At 35.5% G+C, this 23,117-nt stretch overlaps 1 protein-coding gene across 2 annotated transcripts; it reads right to left on the minus strand.

Moving 5' to 3' along the window:
• Nucleotides 1-415: 415 nt before the first annotated feature.
• Nucleotides 416-22,792, minus strand: LOC136033382 (uncharacterized). 2 transcript variants are annotated; one of them, XM_065714167.1, is made up of 3 exons: nucleotides 22,721-22,792; nucleotides 20,664-21,256; nucleotides 416-555 (listed from the first exon to the last, which is right to left on the minus strand). In XM_065714167.1, exons 2-3 carry the CDS (start codon nucleotides 21,160-21,162, stop codon nucleotides 431-433), a joined length of 624 nt encoding a protein of 207 aa, XP_065570239.1. In that variant the 5' UTR covers nucleotides 21,163-21,256; nucleotides 22,721-22,792; the 3' UTR covers nucleotides 416-430. The 2 variants fall into 2 exon arrangements, with proteins under 2 accessions (XP_065570239.1, XP_065570238.1); XM_065714166.1 differs by having other exon boundaries at nucleotides 22,643-22,731.
• Nucleotides 22,793-23,117: the final 325 nt, after the last annotated feature.

The raw sequence follows: 23,117 nt of genomic DNA on the forward strand, positions 1-23,117 counted from the left end.
ACTTCGGGGAGAATCCGGGCCCAAAGGCCCCTCCCCCTGCGTACGTACCAGCCCAAATTATATATTTTCCATGTATTTCGTCACTTTTCTTTGTCTTGTCTCACGCTAAGCTGACAGAATCTAACCAAAAACAAGTTATGCAATGCGTAAATGAATGAACAACTTGAGCTGTAGGGGTTATTTCACACAAGTACCCTTTTTCTTTTCCCGAAATTTTATTATTAATCATTTTTCTCTTTTTAGTATCTTTGTATTCCTTGTTATTTCAAAGGAGGGCTGGGGCAAGTGGCATTTAACCCATTTCCATTAATGTTAGATCAAAATTTCGCAAAAAAACTTCCTTCTGTTGTCAATAAACTAATAAAAAAAAATATCCTGGAAAAAGGGTCCTACTAAGTTAAGTTCTATAAATCGTTTTTTTGTAAACAAATTATATTACCTGAAATTCAGCTTTTAGCAAAACAGGAAATTTTTTTCGTTGGTCATAATGTTTTGGAAAGTCTTTTAACTCAACAGACTTGTCTGCTATTGCTGCAAGTGCACCACTTTCCTCGGCTAGAAAAAAAATTAAATGAAAAAAATTATCACTGTAAATACTAAAAATGTTTTATTATTTAGCCTAATCAAAAATTCCGTGACGATGGGCAAACATTTATTTTACATTTTTTATAAGTTTCAAATGAAGTTTTTTAAAGAAAAATAAAGGTCTATTTTAACAGCTAAGACGAGGAGAAATGAAGTCATATAATATTTCAAATTTAAAACCAATAAAAATTACTATTGAAAAATAAATAAAAAGCAAAAGAAATAGAAATAAAAATAAATATTAACAACAAACATAAGGATGCAAGGTGCTTCAATAGATAAATGAAAGAATCCTTAAACGAGCCTAAATCCTAAAAATATTAAAATGAATAGTCACATCTAACTTAGAATAAATGGAATTTAGCCTAAACAAGAGTAGGCCTACTGCTAAAAAACCTTTTTGCTTACCAAACATAAAAGATTTTTTTGGGTTATGTGATCGGATGTAAGTTGAAGGCTGCACATAAGAAGCCCTTTAGTTTGATTGCACCAAAAATCAGTGGGTGTGTTTGATTGCACCAAAAACCAAATTGCACCAAAACCAGTATTTGGGAGTTAATTGTGCAGAGAAACGACGATAAATTCCTTTCACAATCTTTCTAGCGGATTGTAAACAGAAAACATGAAAAGTATTATGAACTATGGGTAATGTTTGGTAGCAGCACAATTAGGTATGTATAATACCAAGGTATCTATACTTGAGTTTAGCGCTGTAGGTCACCTACACTCAACAAGTAATAGATCCCATTATTTGATTAGATCACTGAGACTTGTAATAATAATCACAGAGTAATCAAACAGTTCGTGGTAACGAACTGTAGTAAGGAGCGACCCGGCTCAATAGTAAACGAAACTCTAAAAAACGGAATTTAGATGCTAAAAGACACATCAAAAGAATCAGATTTTCATGCTGATTCTAAATATATTAAATAAAAAAAAAATAATTTTTTTAGCTGAAAGTAAGGAGCGACATTAAAACTTAAAACGAACAGAAATTACTCCGTATATGAAATGAGTTGTCCCCTCCGCAATCCCTCGCTCTTTACGCTAAAGCTTTTAATTTTTTTTTTTAAAGTAGACTTGTGGCAAAGAGTCAAACTTTAGCGTAAAGAGCGAGGGATTGCGGAGGGGACAACTCATTTCATATACGGAGTAATTTCTATTCGTTTTAAGTTTTAATGTCGCTCCTTACTTTCAGCTAAAAAAATTATTTTTTTTTTATTTAATTTCTGAACGTTTTTGAATTAATGCATGTTTGGTTTTGGCTCTCCGCACATAAATTATTAAAATGAAATTTGTATAATAATTCTTTTTTCTTTGCTAAATGGCTTTCTCTTAGTTTTGATCAGACGATTTTGAGAAATAAGGGGTGGAGAAGGAGGCCTAGTTGCCCTCCAATTTTTCGGTTACTTAAAAAGGCAACTAGAACTTTTAATATTTAACGAACGTTTTTATTAGTAAAAAATATACGTAACTTAACAATTAACTTACGTAACAAACTTTCATAACCTTATATTTTTAATATGTATACGAGGGGGTTTGTACCCTCGTTAATACCTCGCTCTTTACACTAAATCGTAAGTTTTGTCCCAATTCTTTAAGAATGACCCCTGAATCAGAAAGGCCGTAGAATAAATAGTTTAAATTACTAAAAATACTTTAGCATAAAGAGCAAGGTATTTATCTCCTCCTAAATACCTCACTCTTTATGCTAAAGTATTTTTAGAACCCCTCATATGCGGAATAATCTCTGTTCGTTTTAAGTTTCAATGCTACTTCTTCCTTTCATTTGAAAAAACGTTTTCATGTTTATTTTTCATTGTTTTCTTATAGTAATGCTTGAGAATCCTGCGCCCTTTTCATTGAATTTTTCTTTCCCCATGACAGATTCCTCCAAGGAAAGATCCTCCAACATAGCCCCCTCTCCTCAGCCCCACCCCCAAGCAAAATAAAATCCCCCTGTAAACGTCTGTACACTTCCCAATAACCATTACTATATGTAAACACTGGTCAAAGTTTGTAACTTGCAGCCCCTCCCCCAGGGATTGTGGGGGAGTAAGTCATCCCCAAAGACATAGTTTTTATGGTTTTCGACTATGTTGAACAAAATGGCTATCTCAAAATTTTGATTCGTTGACTTTGGGAAAAAATGAGCGTGGGAGGGGGCCTAGATGCCCTCCAATTTTTTTGGTCACTTAAAAAGGGCACTAGAACTTTTCATTTCCGTTAGAATGAGCCCTCTTGCAAAATTCTAGGACCACTTGGTCGATACGATGACCCCTGGGGAAAAGAAAAAAAAAAAAACAAAAAAAAAAAAAAAACAAATAAACACGCACCCGTGATTTGTCTTTTGGCAAAAAATAGAAAATTCCACATTTTTGTAGATAAGAGCTTGAAACTTCTACAGTAGGGTTCTCTGATACGCTGAATCTGATGGTGTCATTTTCGTTAAGATCCTACGACTTTTAGGGGGTGTTTCCCCCTATTTTCCTAAATAAGGCAAATTTTCTCAGGCTCGTAACTTTTGATGGGTAACACTAAACTTGTTAAAACTTATATATTTAAAATCAGCATTAAAATGCAATTCTTTTGATGTAGCTATTGATATCAAAATTCAATTTTTTAGAGTTTTGGTTACTATTGAGCCGGGTCGCTCCTTACTACAGTTCGTTACCACGAACTGTTTGATATAAGTTTCACCAAATTTAATCTTTGTCATCAAAAGTTACGAGCCTGAGAAAATTTGCATCATTTTGGAAAATAGGGGAAAACACCCCATAAAAGTCATAGAAAATCACACCATCGCATTCGGTGTATCAGAGAACCCTATAGCAAAAATTTCAAGCTCCTGTCTACAAAAATGTAGAATTTCGTATTTTTTGCCAGAAGACAAATCACGGGTACGTGTTTATTTGTTTTTTTGTTTTTTTTCCCAGGGGTTATCGTATCGACCAAGTGGTCCTAGAATATTACAAGAGGGCTCATTCTAACAGAAATGAAAAGTTCTAGTGCCCTTTTTAAGTGACCAAAAATTTGGAGGGCATCTAGGCCCCTTCCCACGCTCATTTTTTACCCAAAATCAACGGATCAAAAATTTGAGATAGCCATTTTGTTTCGCATAGTCGAAAACCATAATAACTATGTCTTTGGGAATGACTTTACCCCCAAAATCCCCAGGGGAGGGGCTGCAAGTTACAAACTTTGTCCAGTGTTTACATATAGTAATAGTTATTGGGAAGTATACAGACGTTTTCAGGGGGATTTTTTTGGTCTGGGGGTGGGGTTGATGGGAGGGGGCTATGTGGGAGGATCTTTCCTTGGAGGAATATGTCATGGGGGAAGAAAAATTCAATGAAAAGGGCGCAGAATTTTCTAGCATTACTATAAAAAAACAGTGAAAAAATAAACATGAAAAGGTTTTTTCAATTGAAAGTAAGGAATAGCATTGAAATTTAAAACGAACAGAGATTATTACGCATATGAGGGGTTCAAAAAATACTTTAGCATAAAGAGCGAGGTATTTTAGTAGGAGATAAATACCTCGCTCTTTATGCTAAAGTATTTTTAGTAATTTCAACTATTTATTCTACGGCCTTTTTGATTCAGGGGTCATTCTTAAAGAATTGGGACAAAACTTACGATTTAGTGTAAAGAGCGAGGTATTAACGATGGTAAAAACCCCCTCGTACACATAATAAAAATATAAGAATATAAAAGTTTGTTACATAAGTTAATTCTTAAGTTACGCATATTTTCAAACAGTTCGTGGTAACGAACTGTAGTAAGGAGCGACCCGGCTCAACAGTAACCAAAACTCTAAAAAATGGATTTTTGGTACCAATTAGCTATATCAAAAGAATCGCATTTTAATGCTGATTTTAAATATATACGTTTCATCAAGTTTAGTCTTACCCATCAAAAGTTACGAGCTTGAGAAAATTTGCGTTATTTTAGAAAATAGGGGGAAACACCCCCTAAAAGTCATAGGAGGAAACACCATCTTAACGAAAATAAAACCATCAGATTCAGCGTATCAGAGAACCCTACTGTAGAAGTTTCAAGCTCCTATCTACAAAAATGTGAAATTTTATATTTTCTGCCAGAAGGCAGATCACGGATGCGTGTTTATTTGTTTGTTTTTTTTGTTTGTTTTTTTCCCCAGGGGTGATCCTATCGACCCAGCTGTCCTAGAATGTTGCGAGAGGGCTCATTCTAACGGAAATGAAAAGTTCTAGTGCCCTTTTTAAGTGACCAAAAAAATTGGAGGGCACCTAGGCCCCCTCCCACGCTAATTATTTTCCCAAAGTCAACGGATCAAAATTCTGAGATAGCCATTTTATTCTGCGTAGTCGAAAAACCTTATAACTATGTCTTTTGGGACGACTTACTCCCCCACAGTCCCCGTGGGAGGGATTACAAGTTCAAAACTTTGACCAGTGCTTACATATACTAATGGTTATTGGGAAGTGTACAGGCGTTTTCAGGTGGATTTTTTTGGTTGGAGGCAGGGGTTGAGAAGAGGGGGATATGCTGGGGGAACTTTCCATCGAGCAATTCGTCATGGGGGAAAATTTCCATGAAGGGAGCGCAGGAATTACTAGCATTACTTAAAAAAAAAACAATGAAAAAATAAATATAAAAAAGTTTTTTTTCAGCTGGAAGTAAGCAGCAGCATTAAAACTTAAAACGAACAGAAATTATTACCCATATGAGTGGCTCACTTCCTCCTAATACCTCGCTATTTACGCTAAAGTATTTTTAGTAATTTCAACTATTTATTCTGCGGCTTTTGTGATTCAGGGGTCATTCTTAATGAATTTGGACAAAATATAAGCTTTAGTGTAAAGAGCGAGGTACTGACGAGGGGGAGAACCCCCTCATATCTGTAATAAAAACATGAGAATACAAAAGTTCTTTACGTAAGCTAATTTATAAGTTACTTATATCTTTTACTTATAAAAAGATTCGTAAAAAATTAAAAGTTCTAGTTGCCTTTTTAATTAACCGAAAATCGGAGGGCAACTAGGCTTCCTCCCCCGCTCTTTTTTCTTAAAATCATTCGATCAAAATTATGAGAAAGCCATTTAGCCAAAAAAAATCAATATACAAATTTCGTTTTAATTATTCCTCTGCGGAGAGCCAAAATCAAAACATGCATTGATTCAAAAACGTTCAGAAATTAAATAAAAAAAACAAGTTTTTTAAATGAAAGTAAGGAGCGACATTAAAACTTAAAACGAACAGAAATAGCTCCGTATATGAAAGGTGATTTTCCTTCTCAACGCCCCGCTCTTTACGCTAAAGTTTTTTACTGTTTTAAAATGTAGAGTTAAGAGAAAGAGTCAAACTTTAGCGTAAAGAGCGGAGCGTTGAGACGGAAAATCCCCTTTCATATACGGAGTTTTAAGTTTTAAAAGTTTTAAGTTTTAAGTTTTAAGTACATTTCTGTTTTAAGTTTTAATGTCGCTCCTTACTTTCATTTAAAAAACTTGTTTTTTTTATTGTAATAAAAGGCTTGACAGACGAAGGGTCTTTTTTGCACTGACTTGTTAAACTGAATAGAACTGAATATTTAGCATAATGGATTTGTAATAGATCCCATTACTTGATTAGACCACTGAGACTTGTGATAGTAATCACGGAATAATAAATAAATAAAATCACGTCATAAAGGGCTCGACAGGCGAAGGGTTTTTTTTCGCACTGACTTGTTAAACTGAACAGAACTGAATATTTAAAATAACGGATTTGTATATACTTATTACTATGTTTAATTTCATAAGAACACTATTCTGCGTGCCATTAACTGTGAACACAGTTAATACTCTTCTTGATGGCTTCGCAAACTGTGTGTTTTTGTCTGTGTTGTTTCATAGTGGATTAAAGACGCTTCTTGTCTATTATGGTCCGTGTGTCTACCCTGCAATATGTTGCTTTAGCCGGGGTTCTTAAGAGACATAGATACACTTCTTTGAATATATCCACAAAAATCCCCCACAGGGAACCCAGCTCGAAGGGCTAGGTAGAATAGACACAACAAAAGAATTAAACATATTTTGAAAGAAATATGGGAGAGAGAGAGAATGAAAGAAAGGGCGAGAGAAAAAGAAAAATAAACAGCAAATATAGTAAGCAATTACAATATTGACCATTATTAAGCGCATCAGCTTAAGAGAATTTTCAATTAAAATTTTTATCATTTATGCTTGACAACAAATCCGGATATTTTTGATATACGTAATTAGCAGGTAACGTGAGATCACCCTGACTTCGGTGACTTTTTTCTCCAAAAAGTCATAGTGGCCTATAGAGATTAACTTCCTTAAAAATGTTTCAAATGGTTCGGTATACTTATAAAAGACATAACTGCCATTAGAATCACTGGAAAGCTTCCCTATTAAAGACACCAGTTGATCTTTGAACTTACTATAGCCTGTCTTAAGATCCTTCTTCTAGACCCTAGAGGGAATTCCAAGAGCCACAGCATAAATTGGACAGTCATATTATGTTTTTACATAGGCCTTAACTAAGGGTATTTTCAAGCTGGAAAGGAAAAAGTACTACCATTTTCAAATGTAAAGAGACCAAACAGTATAAGTGGGCACTGGTGGGGGGCAGTTGTGTGGCTCTGAAAACTCAGCCACCGTGGGTCTGCAGAACTTACGGTTTTAAAAGTCATCAAGTAACAATTAAGTTTCGAATGCTAGATAAGGCAGAGGAACCCATGGTCCTGCAAGAGCAAGAAGAAGAAGAAGAAATAGGCACTTTTTGAAACATCTGCGAAGGAAAGAATCCCCTAAGAATCAAAGATCATCAGCTCTCTTCAGAGTCTCTGCATCAAAATGTCTTTTTTCCTTGACAGTACTAGTTGAATCTAAAACATGTTTACGAACATACTAATTCCGCAAAAAGTTTATTATTGACTTCCCTCCAGCCCTCTTACTTCCCCTGATTTAACTTTAAAGCCGTAACCAGCATTTTCATCAAGCTCCTCACCATGTGCTAATGTATTGTTGTGTAAATTTATTGAAAGGTATCTTAGTCTTTGTTCATTTCGTTTCTCAACCTTCTTACATGACGTCAGTTCCGTTGCACTTTGCCAACAGGAATGCCAGGAATTTTTCTTTGCTGAGGTTGCTTTGAGAACTGGCTTTGGAAACGTAAAGGGCATCAGATTCAAATTAGTTTGCCGTTTTGAAGATTAATTAAAAAGACAATTTTGAGCGAGACTGCAGTTGAAAACGGCCACCAACAATTCTTTCCATTATGGTGCAGGGCTGGAGCTCAAACATATCTTATTGCTTAAGATGTTTGTTCCTATTATGGTGCAATTCCTCCCATTACGGTGCAGGGCCAGAGCTCAAACATTTTTTATTGCTTAAGATGTTTGTTCCCATTATGGTGCAATTCTTCCCATTACGGTGTAGGGCCGGAGCTCAAACGTTTCTTATTGCTTAAGATGTTTGTTCCCATTATGGAGCAATTCTTCCCATTATGGTGCGGGGCTGGATCTCAAACATTTCTTATTGCTTAAGATGTTTGTTCCCATTATGGTGCAATTCTTCCCATTATGGTGCAGGGCTGGAGCTCAAACATTTCTTATTCCTTAAGATGTTCGTTCCTATTATGGTGCAATTCTTTCCATTATGGTGCAGGGCTGGAGCTCAAACATTTCTTATTGCTTAAGATGCTTGTCCCCATTATGCTACAATTCTTCTAATTATGGTGCAAGGCTTGAGCTCAAACATTTTTTATTACTTAAGATGTTTGTTCCCATTATGGTGCCATTCCTCCCATCATGGTGCAAAGCTAGAGCTCAACAATTTCTTATTGCTTAAGATGTTTGTTCCCATTATGCTACAATTCTTCTCATTATGGTGCAAGGCTGGAGCTCAAACATTTTTTATTGCTTAAGATGTTTGTTTCGTAGGAGCTTTATATTTTTTAAATATTATGAGATTTTGGATCTTTTGTCTTCCAAAGACAATTTCACAAATGGATAAAATAGGAAGAAATTTGAGATCCTTAAATTTTGGGACCCTCATTGGCATTCTGAGCTTACTAGTATACCGAAATCCATTACCTTCCTTAGGAGGGGGAGGGGTGTATTCTAAAATAGATTCATGATGGAAACGTCGTTTAAAATTTTTGTAATTTGGACAAAGTTGTGTTTTTGAAATCAGTGAAAAAGGGAAATGCGGGAACATTTAAAATTTGATGTCAAACTTGTGTTTATCTTATCCTGAACACCAGATGAAAACATTTTTTTCTAACGATAACTGTTTATTAGTTATAATTCAAATCCTTAAATGATTTTTTGGCTTTTTCTTCTCCCGTAGAATTCATTTTTGTAACATGATGTCTTCTGAATTATCACGTCCGATTCGGCACAGTTTCTTGTATTTGGTGAATTTTAAGCAGTTGCATCTGTAATTATTATTAAAGTATTTTAACCTCTGGCAGTGGCGTATCCAGGGAGTAAAACATGTAGTTTTGGCCCCCAATCACTCGAAATTTTGCTCGGACTTGTAAATTGATCTTAAAATATAGTGAAGAGAGTATTCCTCTTGCAAAAACTAGAAAATATTTATCCATGTTCAGCAGCCACCTCAAAAAAATCTTTGATAATGCCCCCTCCAGAACAAAAATTATGGGTACAGTTCTGGCTTCTAGTGTTACATTCTACAATTTTTTGCTTGTTTTGAAGTTAGTTTTCAAGATATGCTTTAGCAATACTCATTACAACATTGGAGGTGAATGGAGTTTGTCCGGAATGAGGCAGACTCTGTCTGCTGACCACGTGCCTCTGGATATGGGGTTTCTCCCCTAACTAAACACTCCGATCAGGACGGCTGCAACCTTATGTGGCAGGTAGGGCCCACCCCGGGAATCTCAGTAACTAGGTCTCGATCATCGCGCGTCAAGGGACATGCTGATGACGTCAGAAAGACTGACAGACTAAGCCTTATGGACCAAAGGATTCTAGGGACAGCCACCTGGAATGTCTTGACTCTTAATGCACCTGCGTCAAAGAACCTACTCTCCGAAGAACTTCGCAAGAATAAAGTGTCAGTTGCGGGTCTTAAAGAAACCCGTTTTACCGGAAGTGGAGAAGAGCAAATAGGTAACAAGCATCTTCGAGACCTCACAGAAAATAAAACTCCCGCCTTGGGTCCAGTCCTGTCAAGGGATGGGGCACTTCTTTCTGATGAAGGTTCTTGTCTTGAGAGGTGGAAGAACCACTTCTGTTCGCTCCTCAACAGTGCCTCTCCTCAGTACTAACTCATCTGTGCTCCCTAATGATAGTCCCAGCTAACCTTGCAGTCAAAGATCTGAAACAGATGCTCCTCAGACGAGCCTTTCAGCCCCTCAGAAATCGGATATGCAGTAAAAAGGCTCAAGAATAATAAAGCTGCTGGTATCTGCGGCTTAAGCTCAGAGCTACTAAAATATGGAGGCTCTGCAATGCTCTTGTTTCTCCACACCCTGTTCTCTACAATCTGGCAAACGGAGATAATTCCCAAGGATTGGCGGAAGGGTGTCATCTTCCCCTTATGGAAGAGGAAAGGCTCAAGAAGCGACTGCTCCAATTATCGGGAATAGCCCTACTGTCAGTCCCCGGCAGACTGTTTTCAATGGTCCTGCTGGATCGATGTCGGAATATCATTCGAAAAGTCCGGCGACCGGAGCAAGCTGGTTTTATGTCGGACCGTTCAACCATCGAGCAGATTTTCACGATTCGAAAAATAGTATAGAAGACCACAGAGTTCCAACAGAAAACATTTATTGCTTCGTCGACTTCTGTCCTGCATTTGACTCAGCATTCTGTCCTGTTTTTGACAGAGTAAACTTGACTGGCGTATAATACATAAGTGCCCCTAGCAGTTCCTGAGATATTGCAGATACGCCCTATAGAGCATATAAAGTCTTTAGATTTATTTTTAAGTCTCCCTCAGCATTCCGTGAAATTTTCAACTTATTGGACAATAAGAAAATCATGTTCTTGCTGTAAGTGAATACAGACTGAGGTAGCTCTGAGATTCAGAGATGATAAGAGAAGAATGGACAATAAATGAGAATGAAGAGATCGTGTACCTTTTTGCTGTAAAAAGGTCAGTCAAAACAATAAGAACTGAAATTGATAAAATGAAGAACAAGAGCCAACGCTCTGACTTCGTCTGTAATAAAGAGCTATACGTCCTTAACGTGTTATATAATTTTTCCCCCAACACATCTAATAGAAAACGCGGTAATTACAAATTTGGAGGGGCTCATTTGATTGGAAGTTGAAACTTCCAATACCCTTTCTCTGGAGTCAAAAGTGACTGGATGGTTACCAAACATCCCCTTCATGTGCCCTATCTCTTCTCAGTACCCTTTAATCCCTAAAGATATAAAAAAGATTTGTGACAGTATTTTACTCAGAATAGCAAAAAGGTTCAATTAATACGCCTTCTGAATGGCTCAAATCCGGTGTAACAAGGGCAGTAAATAATGTAAATTGCAAGTTATTGGATTTTATTTTGATAAAGGAGGCCTTGTGCGATTTTGTATAGGCGAGTTGATCGAAACTTTTAAGGATCGTCATTTGACTAAAAAAAAAAAAAAACATTTTGTCGTGGAGAAGGGGGGCAGGGTTTGTAAATGGGCTTAAAAGGTTCTAGTCCCTAATAAGTTTTAGAACTGCAGCCGTAAGGCATTGAGCCAAAAGGAACCTAATGTATAAATAGTTCCGCTGCAGCCCATCCTTCCCCATTAAAAGATAAATTTGGCCCCAAAAAGGCCCGAAAAGGCTATTTTTTATCGGCTTGAAACTTCAATCCTTTACTCTTTGGGCTAAGGGGAAAATACTGCAGGTGAAAAATAGAAAATGAATTCCCTATAAAATGGGACTGACATTGGGATAGAATAGCCCAAAACCGTTGTTCAGCAGAAACTTCTCATGGAATGGTGATCATAGAAACTTGAGGAAAACCAGTCTCCCTAACGCATGTTTTTTTATACCCAGGCCTCGTAAGTCTAATGGTATTGGATCCAAATTCTGAGACACTGATTTCTGTTCACTAAAATGTCTAATTACCATGCCTCTTAGGTCAACTTGATAAGGTCCACAGCCCGACGGGCAATAATCCTAAATTACATAAACTAACAATTTTTCACATATAGGCTTTAGTAGAAAAAAAAAATGCTCGAGATTGTTCAATAGGCCAAGATTCCAAGAATTTCGCAAGGATAGAATCTGTACCCGACACGGATACCTGAGTATATCAAAAGACACTAATAATGCACCTGCTTATCCACAGCAAGTAAACCACTTAGCGACTTGGTATCCACTAGTTTCTATCCACTTAGTATCCACTTAGCGACGAAGAACACATTGCCTTTCCGTCATAAAACCGATAACAGGTCAAACAATCGGAATTTATGAAAGACAATGAATTTTTTTAACCTTTGAATATGAACATTTTGGTTCTGCATCAAAGGGCCATCCTCATACATAAATAAAATGAGACTTATAGTAAAATGCGATCGTCAAAACTAAAATTAAAAAATTAGAAAATTCCCAGAATTATTATTTCAAGGAAATTCGACTAATATTGAAGAAAAAACAGCACGAAGTGAGGCAATCCATTCAGGTAAATACAAATCAAGACTATATTTTTAATGCTATTCTTGCTTTTATAGCAGATATATAGCAGCTTTTATGGCAAATAAAACCAGCTTATAGCAGCTATATATAGCAGCTTTTATGGCAGATAAAAATGCAGTTTACTAGCAAGTAGAGCAATTGCAGAATTGAAAAAAGACTCAATCTGCTCATTAAGAGCAATGGAATATGCCGTTTTTTCTTGCTTTTACCAGTGTGGTTCCTATTGCTGAGATCGTTTCTTTTTTCAAACAGGACTGAAATAAGTGAACTGAAATAATAGTGAACTGAAATAAGGACTGAAATAAGAACTGAAATAAGATAGTTGAAAATCAGAAAGGGACAACCTGAGATAACCTCTCATGATTTTAATTAGCTAATAAAACAAAACATGTGTCCAAATCAAAACAATTCAAATGGTTCAAGACGGAGAAAGGGATAAATCAAAACAATTCAAATGGTTCAAAGTTAATATAAATTCAAATGTTCAGAAGTTTGAGCTTTTGAGCAATTCATATGCAAAAAAAGGAAGAATGTAAAGTATAAAATTCAAAGTTAATGGAAAATGGCCAAAAAATTAGGAGGAAAAATTACTTTGTATGTGGGGACACATACTTGAATCTGTCAAAAACTACGAGAAGTAGGAAACACGAGATCACGGAAAACATCAATGAACATTTTCCAATCAGATTATTAAATTAATAAAGCCTTATATGAAAAGAAGAATTAAAAACTGAAGTTTGGAAGTGAAAAATAACTAATAAAACTGAAAATTCAAAATTCGTAGTCTTGTATGAAACCTAAAAGAAGGAATCAAAATCGAAGCCATTTGAAGAAGCTCTCTGCCAAAACATTAATTCTTTTCTCAAATTTTGCCCCAATTGTGAAATCTAGCTCGTTGTTTGGGCAACGAGGAAGATTTACGTGACGTAAATGTTCTTTTACGTTAGGTTGTTCTTACTAACCTAATAAGGTTTCGACAAACTTACGTAATACAAAACTCTGGCCAAATTGAAATTCAAGCCTTATATATACAGTAAAATGTTTTTTTTTTTTCAAATTGCTCTAGAATTCCTTAAAAAATGTGTAAATTATACTAATCACTTTGGATTTTTTTTTCTTAATAGGCTAAGACGGAGAAATCCCTAAGACAAGGAGCCAGTTTACCAAAATTCCATTGGATTTTTTTCATAATGGGCTAAGACGGAGAAATCTCCAAAATGAGGGGTCTGTTTAGCAAAATTACATGAATAATTCATGTTATATCTTATAAATGCAAAAGCGAAATATAAATCCAGGAATATAGTAATTCCAGGCCCGTTATAGCCTCTTTCAAAATGTAGGATCGACAGATATTACCCCCTTATTTATTCCCTCTAATTTGCAAGTAAAAATACTAGATGAGTTGTCATCTTATGTTTATTCATGGCTGTTGAAATAATTATCAGAAGGCTGTCTGAAATATTATAGGCAGCGCAAAGCCTAAGTAATGAGCGATGGGGCAAAATGTTTTTTATTTATTTTTTTAACCAAGGCACTTCGCATAGAAGTTCTCGTAGAAACTTCGGAAGGAACTCATTCGATTGCAAATTCAAAGTTCTAGTTCGCTGTTTAAGAGTCAAAAGTGACTGAAGGGAAGCCAACCCACTTTCAGGGAATACATAAAAGGGAATACAAATTGACCAAAAGTTAATATCCGCATGGTATTAATAATACTACCACCGCTGCTGCTACTTCTACTACAACCACTCAGGTTACTATTTCTAATGCTAAGGTTAAGAGTATGAAGACGAAAATTTTAGGGAGTGTTGAGAGGGAAGCTGGACTAAATTAAAGCACTCTTTGAACTGGTTTTCAAAAAGGCGTGTGAGCAATATCATAGCAATAGTTAATTGTATTAAGTTGAAACTTGTATTAAAGGGATGAAGGGGATGTTCCATGGACCAAAAGGCAATATGTTAATGCTCCTGCTGCTACTAGTACTAGTTCTTTTACTGTTAATACTATTACTAGTTCTAAAACTATTACTACTGCTATTCCTAGCACCACTACTAATACAGCAATAGTTCAGGGCCTGAAAATGAAATCTTCAGGGAATATTGAGAAGAGGTTGAACTGAATCAGAACACGCCGTCTGTATGTAGGTTGTCGTATGAGCAATATCTTAGGAACGGCTTGATTTTTGAAGTTCGAACTTCCAGAGCTTTTTATGGAGCATGTTAAGCTAACAAAAAATAAATATTTGCATCTTACTTGTACTGCTTCTGCTAATACTGCTACTGCTACTAAAGCTAAGGCTACTACTTCTAATTCTACTGCTTCTACTACTGCTATTTTTACTACTATTAGCCTTTTAGTGGTATACCAAGAAGTTCCCATTTCCAATAGATCTTTACTTATGATATCCTCCCAACCCATTCGGAGGCGAACTGCTTTTCGTTTGGCCCTGGAAGGTGGGTGAAAAGGAGAATTTCTGCCAATCTTTCGTCCTTTGTTCTAAAACTAAGGGTATTAAGGCGAAAAGTATTGGATTTGTCGAATCAGAACTGAACTAAACCAAAGCACATTACGCGCATAAAAGTTGTCAAGGGGATGTATCAGCAAAGGCTATTTTTTTTTTATTCATTTTTATTTAATAACAATTATTGACAAAAGAATTAACATAAACATACCCCCTCCAAATGTCAAAGCATGATATGGAAGAAGGATTACCAAACAAAAAAAAAAAACAACAAAAACGAAAAACTAAACAAAAAACAACTTAACATGAACCTAAGAAGGGCTTTAAGAACAAAACAAAACTCCATCAATTTTAATGCTGCTCGTCACTTTCAGTAGAAAAAACTTTTCATATTTATTTTTTCATTGTTTTTTTTTTTAAATAATGCTAGAAAATCCTGCGCCCCCTCCATTGAAAGTCTTTTCCCCATGAGAAGCTCCTCCATGGAAAGATCCTCCCACGTAACCCCTCCCCTAACAAAAAAAAAATCCCCCTGAAAACGTCTCTACACTTCCCAATAACCATTACTACATGTAAACACAGGTCAAAGTTTGTAACTTGCAGCCCCTCCCAAGGGAACTGCGGGGGAGTAAGTCGTCACAAAAGACATAGTTATTGGGTTTTTCGACTATGGTGAATAGAATGGCTATCTCAGAATTTTGATCCGGTGACTTTGGGGGAAAATGAGCGTGGGAGGGGGCCTAGGTGCCCTCCAATTTTTTCTGTCACTTAAAAAGGGCACTAGAACTTTCAATTCCGTTAGAATGAGCCCTTTCGCGACATTCTTGGACCACTGAGTCGATAAGATCACCCCTGGGAAAAAAAAACAAACAAATAAACACTCGTCCGTGATTTGTCTTCTGGCAAAAAATGCGAAATTCCACATTTTTGTAGATAGGGGCTCAAAACTTCTACAATAGGGTTCTCTGATACACTGAATCTGATGGTGTGATTTTTGTTAAGATTGTATGACTTTTAGGGGGTGTTTCCCCCTATTTTCTAAAATAAGGCAAATTTTCTCAGGCTCGTAACTTTTGATGGGTATAGCTGATCTTGATGAAATTTATATATTTAAAATCAGCATTAAAATACGCTTCTTTTGATGTAACTATTGGTATCAAAATTCCATTTTTTAGAGTTTCGGTTACTATTGAGCCGGGTCGCTCCTTACTACAGTTCGTTACCACGAACTGTTTGATATAATTTTTCCCCCAAACACATCAAATAGAAAATGCAGTATTCAAGATACTTCTGATGCAAGAGCTTCTGATACAGAAGTTAGAACATCAAAAGCAGAAAACTTATTACAGATTCTTAAATGCAAGTTTTTGTCTTGCATTAATAAATCATATTTATTTATCGTTTTGTCTTATATTAACAAATGGCCAATCAATCGAGAGCTACTATTAGCCTTTTAGTGGTACTTTTACTACTACTACCAACAACTCATTGCAGCACCAATCCATCTGAGGCTAACACCGGTCCGCAGGCTCCTCTTCTGTCCCAATCTATCCAAGGTATCCCTTTTTACACTCTACCAAGAAGTTCCCATTTCCAATAGATCTTTATTTATGATATCCTCCCAACCCATTCGGAGGCGAACTGCTTTTCGTTTGGCCCATTTCTGCCAATCTTTCGTCCTTTGTTCTAAAACTAAGGGTATTAAGGCAAAAAATATTGGATTTGTCGAATCAGAACTGAACTAAACCAAAGCACATTACGCGCATAAAAGTTGTCAAGGGGATGTATCAGCAATGACTATTTTTTTAATCATTTTTATTTAATAACAATTATTGACAAAAAAAAATTAACATAAACATACCCCCTCCAAATGTCAAAGCATGATATGGAAGAAGGATAACCAAAAAAAAACGAAAAAAAAAAGAAACAACTTAACATGAACCTAAGAAGGGCTTAAGAACAAAACACAACTACAATATCACATACCTTGCTACCACTCGCTTATCACTCCACACTCAACTTCTTTCTTAACACACCTCAATAGAAATAAAACATACCTTTAATTATTTAATACCAATTTATTCTATCAAGTGTGCATCCTATTAATTTAACCATTGAAATCATATTTAGAAAAAAATTCATTCTTCAACAGCCTTTTAAATTCACTTAAATTGCTATTTTTGATATTTAACGAATTCCATAGTTCAGTCCCTCAAAAAATAAAAGGAAACCTGACCCAGAAGTAACCAAATTATTAACACAAATTTTGCTAATTGACCTTGTACCATGGGAATGAACTTATGCGTGAATGCATCAAACAGTTCGTGGTAACGAACTGTAGTAAGGAGCGACCAGGCTCAATAGTAGCCGAAACTCTAAAAAACGGAATTTCGATAACAACAGTTACATCAAAAGAATCACATTTTAATGGTGATTTTAAATATATAAGCTTCATCAAGTTAAGTCTTACCCATCAAAAGTTATGAGCCTGAGAAAATTTGCCTTATTTTAGAAAATAGGGGAAGACAACCCCCAAAAGTCATTTAATCTTAACGTAAATCACACCATCAGACTCAGCGTACCAGAGAACCCTACTGTATAAGTTTCAAGCTCCTATCTACACAAATGTGGAATTTTGTATTTTCTGCCAGAAGACAGATTACGGATGCGTGTTTATTTGTTTGTTTGTTGTTTTTTTTGCTTTTTTTTCCAGGGGTGATCGTATCAACCAAGTGGTCCTAGAATGTTGATAGAAGGCTCATTCTAACGGAATTTAAAAGTTCTAGTGCCCTTTTTGAGTGACCAAAAAAATTGGAGGGCACCTTGGCCCCCTCCCACGCACATTTTTTTCCAAAGTCACCGGATCAAAATTTTGCGATAACCATTCTGTTCAGCCTAGTCGAAAACTCAATAACTATGTCCTTGGGGACGACTTAATCCCTCACAGTCCCCGGGGGAGGGGCTGGAAGTTACAAACTTTGACCATTGTCAAACAGTTCGTGGTAACGAACTGTAGTAAGGAGCGACCCGGCTCAATAGTAACCAAAACTCTAAAAAATGGAATTTTGATACCAATAGCTACATCAAAAGAATCGCATTTTAATGCTGGTTTTAAATATATAAGTTTCATCAAGTTTAGTCTTACCCATCAAAAGTTACGAGCCTGAGAAAATTTGCGTTATTTTAGAAAATAGGGGGAAACGCCCCCTAAAAGTCATAGAATCTTAAAGAAAATCACACCATCAGATTCAGCGTATCAGAGAACCCTACTGTAGAAGTTTCGAGCTCCTATCTACAAAAATGTGGAATTTTGCATTTTTTGCCAGAAGGCAGATCACATATGCGTGTTTATTTGTTTTTTTGTTTTTTTTTTTTTGTTTTTTTTCCCAGGGGTGATCGTATCGACCCAGTTGTCCTAGAATGTTGCAAGAGGGCTCATTCTAACGGAAATAAAAAGTTCTAGTGCCCTTTTTAAGTGACCAAAAAAATTGGAGGGCACCTTGGCCCCCTCCCACGCTAATTATTTTCCCAAAGTCAACGGATCAAAATTCTGAGATAGCCATTTTATTAAGCGTAGTCGAAAAACCTTATAACTATGTCTTTGGGGACTACTTACTCCCCCACAGTCCCCGTGGGAGGGGCAACAAGTTACAAACTTTGACCTGTGCTTACATATAGTAATGGTTATTGGGGAGTATACAGGCGTTTTCAGGAGGATTTTTTTGGTTTGGGGGAGGGGTTGAGAAGAGGGGGATATGCTGGGGGAACTTTCCTTCGAGAATTTGTAATGGGAGAAGAAAATTTCCATGAAGGGAGAGCAGGATTTACTAGCATTATTTAAAAAAACAATTAAAAAATAAATGTGAAAAAGCTTTTTCAGCTGGAAGTAAGGAACAGCAATAAAACTTAAAACAAACAGAATTTATTACCCATATGAGGGGCTCACCTCCTTCTAATACCTCGCTCTTTACGCTAAAGTATTTTCGGTAATTTCAACTACTTATTCTACGGCTTTTGTGATTCAGGGGGTCATTCTTAATGAATTGGGATACAATTTAAGCTTTAGTGTAAAGAGCGAGGTACTGACGATGGGGCGAATCCCCTCATATATGTAATAAAAACATGAGAATACAAAAGTTCTTTACGTAAGCTAATTTATAAGTTACGTAAATCTTTTACCAATAAAAAGATTCGTAAAAAATTAAAAGTTCTAGTTGCCTTTTTAATTAACCAAAAAATCGGGGGGCAACTAGGCTTCGTCCCCCGCTCTTTTTTTCTCAAAATCATTCGATCAAAATTATGAGAAAGCCATTGAGCCAAAAAAAAAATATGCAAATTTCGTTTTGATTATTCCTCTGCGGAGAGCCAAAATCAAAACATGCATTGATTCAAAAACGTTCAGAAATTAAATAAAAAAAACAAGTTTTTTCAACTGAAAGTAAGGAGTGACATCAAAACTTAAAACGCACAGAAATTACTTCGTATATGAAAGAGGCTGCTTCCTCATCAACGCCCCGCTCTTTACGCTAAAGTTTTTTACTGTTTTAGAAAGAAGAATTGAGAGAAAGAGTCAAACTTTAGCGTAAAGAGCGGGGCGTTGATGAGGAAGCAGCGTCTTTCATATACGAAGTAATTTCTGTGCGTTTTAAGTTTTGATGTCACTCCTTACTTTCAGTTGAAAAAACTTGTTTTTTTTTTATTTAATTTACATATAGTAATGGTTATTATGACATGTACAGACGTTTTCAGGGAGACTTTTTCGCGTTGGGGCGGGATTGGGTCGGGGAAAAGGGTTCCGTGGGAGGATCTTTCCATGGAGGAATTTATTATGAGGGAAGAAAAATTCCATGAAGGGGGCGCAGGATTTTCTAGCATTATTTAAAAAAATGAGAAAATAGATAATTTTTTTCACCTGGAAGTAATGAGTAGCATTAAAACTTAAAAGAGCACAAAATATTATGTATGTAAGGGGGGTCTTCTCCTCCACAATACCTAGCTCTTTAAGCTAAAGTATTTTTAGTAATTTCAACTATTTATTCTACGGCCTTTGTGATTCAGGGGTCATTCTTAAAGATTTTGGATAAAACTTAAGCTTTAGTGTCAAGAGCAAGGTATTGACGAGGAGCAAACCCCCTCATATACGTAATAAAAATAAATAAATATAGAAGTTCGTTATGAAAGTTAATTCCTAAGGTACGTATGTTTATTACTAACAAAAACGTTCGTACAAAAAATATAAGAAATCTAGTTGCATTTTTAAAAAATAAAAAACTGAAGGGTAACTAGGCCTCCTACCTGTATTATTAGCTTACGGTACCATCAATCCAAGCAAGATTCAAATAAAGCAAAATCCATAAAATATTGTTCCCGCGCAGAATTCAGTCTAGCAGAACTCAATTCAAGCAAAGGCAACCATCGCAATAACTCTTGATAGTGGAGAAATTGTGGGAGCACCAGAAAGATAGCAGGTGCTGGTAGCTAAGGCTATGGAGAAATTTTCAGGGTAAATTTGCAGGGCATGTAAATTACGGTAATAAAATCGACAGCAATGTCAACGACAGAGAGGATGACGGAGAGGTTATTGGTGAACATAGCTGAAAAATAAGACAACCAATGATATTCAGGTTCAGTGAGACCATCACGACCTGGATGCCCCTCAGATGAAGTTCCAGCCAGATCCCAACTGCAAGCGAGGTAAAAGCTTTGTGTCCTTGTTGTACAACTTCAGGTAATATCTTACACGTATATTTTTTTGTTGAGTTGAGTTTTCTTGGTTTAACTTTTGCAGGTTCGGATTTTACTTGAGCTAAATTATTGTTTTCCAGGATTTAGTTTTACTAGGTTAGGTTTTGCGTAGACTGAGATATGTCGTATTTAATTTATGTAAAACAAATTCTTTGGTTGAAGTTAGCAAGAATATCAAATTAAATTGAAATTAAACTGAAACTAAATAACAGTTTTAAGACTCACCAAACGAAAGCAATCCAGTATTCAACATCGAGAGCTTAATAGTGGTTGGGATTGATCCAAACGAAGTGCTAGCAGAGCCAAAATAGCTTCTTGGTTTTTTTGCACTTCCCTTGAGACGAGTCACAGATATAGACCTGGGCTTTTTGATTTTTTCCTTTTTTTGTTTTTCTGGGCTCTTTTCACTTTCACTTTTCAGTGGGAAGGAATATCTTGAAGGGGAAGGGACTTCAAGATCATCATGAGATATTCTGTGTGCACGAAATTCTGCTGGAATCTGATCATAATAATTTTGATTGATTTTGTCTTTTTTTTGTTTCTCTTGGCTCTTGTCACTTTCACTTTTTAGTGGGAAGGGATATCTTGAAGGGGAAGGGACTTCAAGATCATCATAAGATATTCTGTCGGCACGAAATTCTGCTGGAATCTGATCATAATGATTCTGATTAACACCATGCATAGCTGATCCAGACCATGAGTTTGGCCGGTTGATATTGTTCATTGTGTTAATGAATTCAATCCATATGATGAGTCAATGATATCAAACAAGTTTCATACATATCAATCAATTCTTCCATAAATATAAACCATGATATCTATAAGAAAAAATATAAAAGTAATTAATAATCCTATAAAAGTGTAAGAGGATATGGTTTGAATTAACCGAGTCAGAACAGTGGTGCTAATTTACTATATATTTACTCTATTTTATTTACTCTATATATACTCTATATTTACTCTATATATTTATTTACTCTATATATTTTGAATGAACCGAGTCAGAACAGTGGTGCTAATTTACTATATATTTACTCTATTTTATTTACTCTATATATACTCTATATTTACTCTATATATTTATTTACTCTATATATTTTGAATGAACCGAGTCAGAACAGTGGTGCTAATTTACTATATATTTACTCTATTTTATTTACTCTATATATACTCTATATTTACTCTATATATTTATTTACTCTATATATTTTGAATGAACCGAGTCAGAACAGTGGTGCTAATTCACATAATAACATAATTTAAATTTTACACAATATAAATACATTTTAGATCTTACATTTAACTTATACATTTTATTAAATTTGGCTTATTTGACGATTCCTTTGACTTAATAAACAAAAAAAAAATATTAAACTCTAAGGAATGAATTTCAGCATATGTGTATTAAACTGACAGTCCATGGTTATTTCATTTTTTTGATTATTGAAGTAAAAATTGTGTTCTTGTCTTAAGAAGGCATGGGGTTTGTCAACCCTACTCTTGTTAATTTTGCGTGTTTTGAGTTTGACTCGGCTATTTATTGTAATTTCTGCTCTTTTTCTGTTTCAGTGGCAGTGCTATTGCGCTGTTACTGACGGACGTTTGAAAATAATATTGGCGAACGGTTTTTTTGGGTTACCAACTACTACACCGTAATAAATGCAAAACTTTGAAGCACCACTAAAAAAAAAATAAATAAAGATGAATAAATAAATCATGAAATTCCTCACACTAATCTAGGTGACTCATCATCCTTCAAGAGCTGAAATATTTTCGGGTAATATTTATATTAACAATCTATTCAGATAGATAATAAAAAAAAACTACCTACATAGTCAGAATTGTATACTGAATCCAAGTCTAACATTTATTTTCGTCGGAAAAGTTTAAAGTTACCCCGATATTCAGACTTGCAATCCAAATTTAAAATTCATTTGTCCCTCTAATATGCAAATATATGCTCTCAATTGGAATATACTCTGAATTTTTGTGTATAAGGATAGGGGTAAAGTTTATTTTTATCGCAAATGAATGTTAAATTTGGAATCAGGATACAATTCTGACTATAGAGACAAGTTTGTTTCTTAGGTATATGAATAATCTATTAATATAACCATTACACATATTGTCACACGACTTTATTCACCCAACACTAATATTTTCAGACCAAAAAGTAGTAAAAAGAGAAAAACTAGGACACAAACTTCGTAGCCTAAACTGATTCTTAGAGAACGTGTGTCACCAACAGTCAATGTATATTAACTGGAGAAATGCTGGAGCACCTGGAGCTAGTTCCGGAGAGAAGTCACTAAACTTCCCCAGGACTTGGAACCATTTCTGCGAACAATCGAATCACCAAGGAGACTAAAAGAACTTTTTCAATACCTTGTTTGTACTTTAGAAATGAGACAATGGGGATTCCGGAGTTGCTTTTAAGAGATGAAAGTTAGAAAATAGAAAAAAAGTAACTGAAGTAAAGTGTTATAATTAAATCTTTAGACTATTTTAAAGATTACTGCTACTATTGTCGATGATAAAGCGTCACTTATCTAGTGACGTATTTCGTCTTTGAAAACTTCTTCTTTGTTTTACGGTGTAATCATCCTCACAGCTGCATTTCATTATTTCTATAACTCGTGGCGCATCACGAACAGTTAGTTTAATTCAGTAAGAACAGGA

The sequence above is a fragment of the Artemia franciscana genome, chromosome 11 (genome assembly GCF_032884065.1).
Source record: "Artemia franciscana chromosome 11, ASM3288406v1, whole genome shotgun sequence".
Classification (NCBI taxonomy): Eukaryota; Metazoa; Arthropoda; class Branchiopoda; order Anostraca; family Artemiidae; genus Artemia; species Artemia franciscana.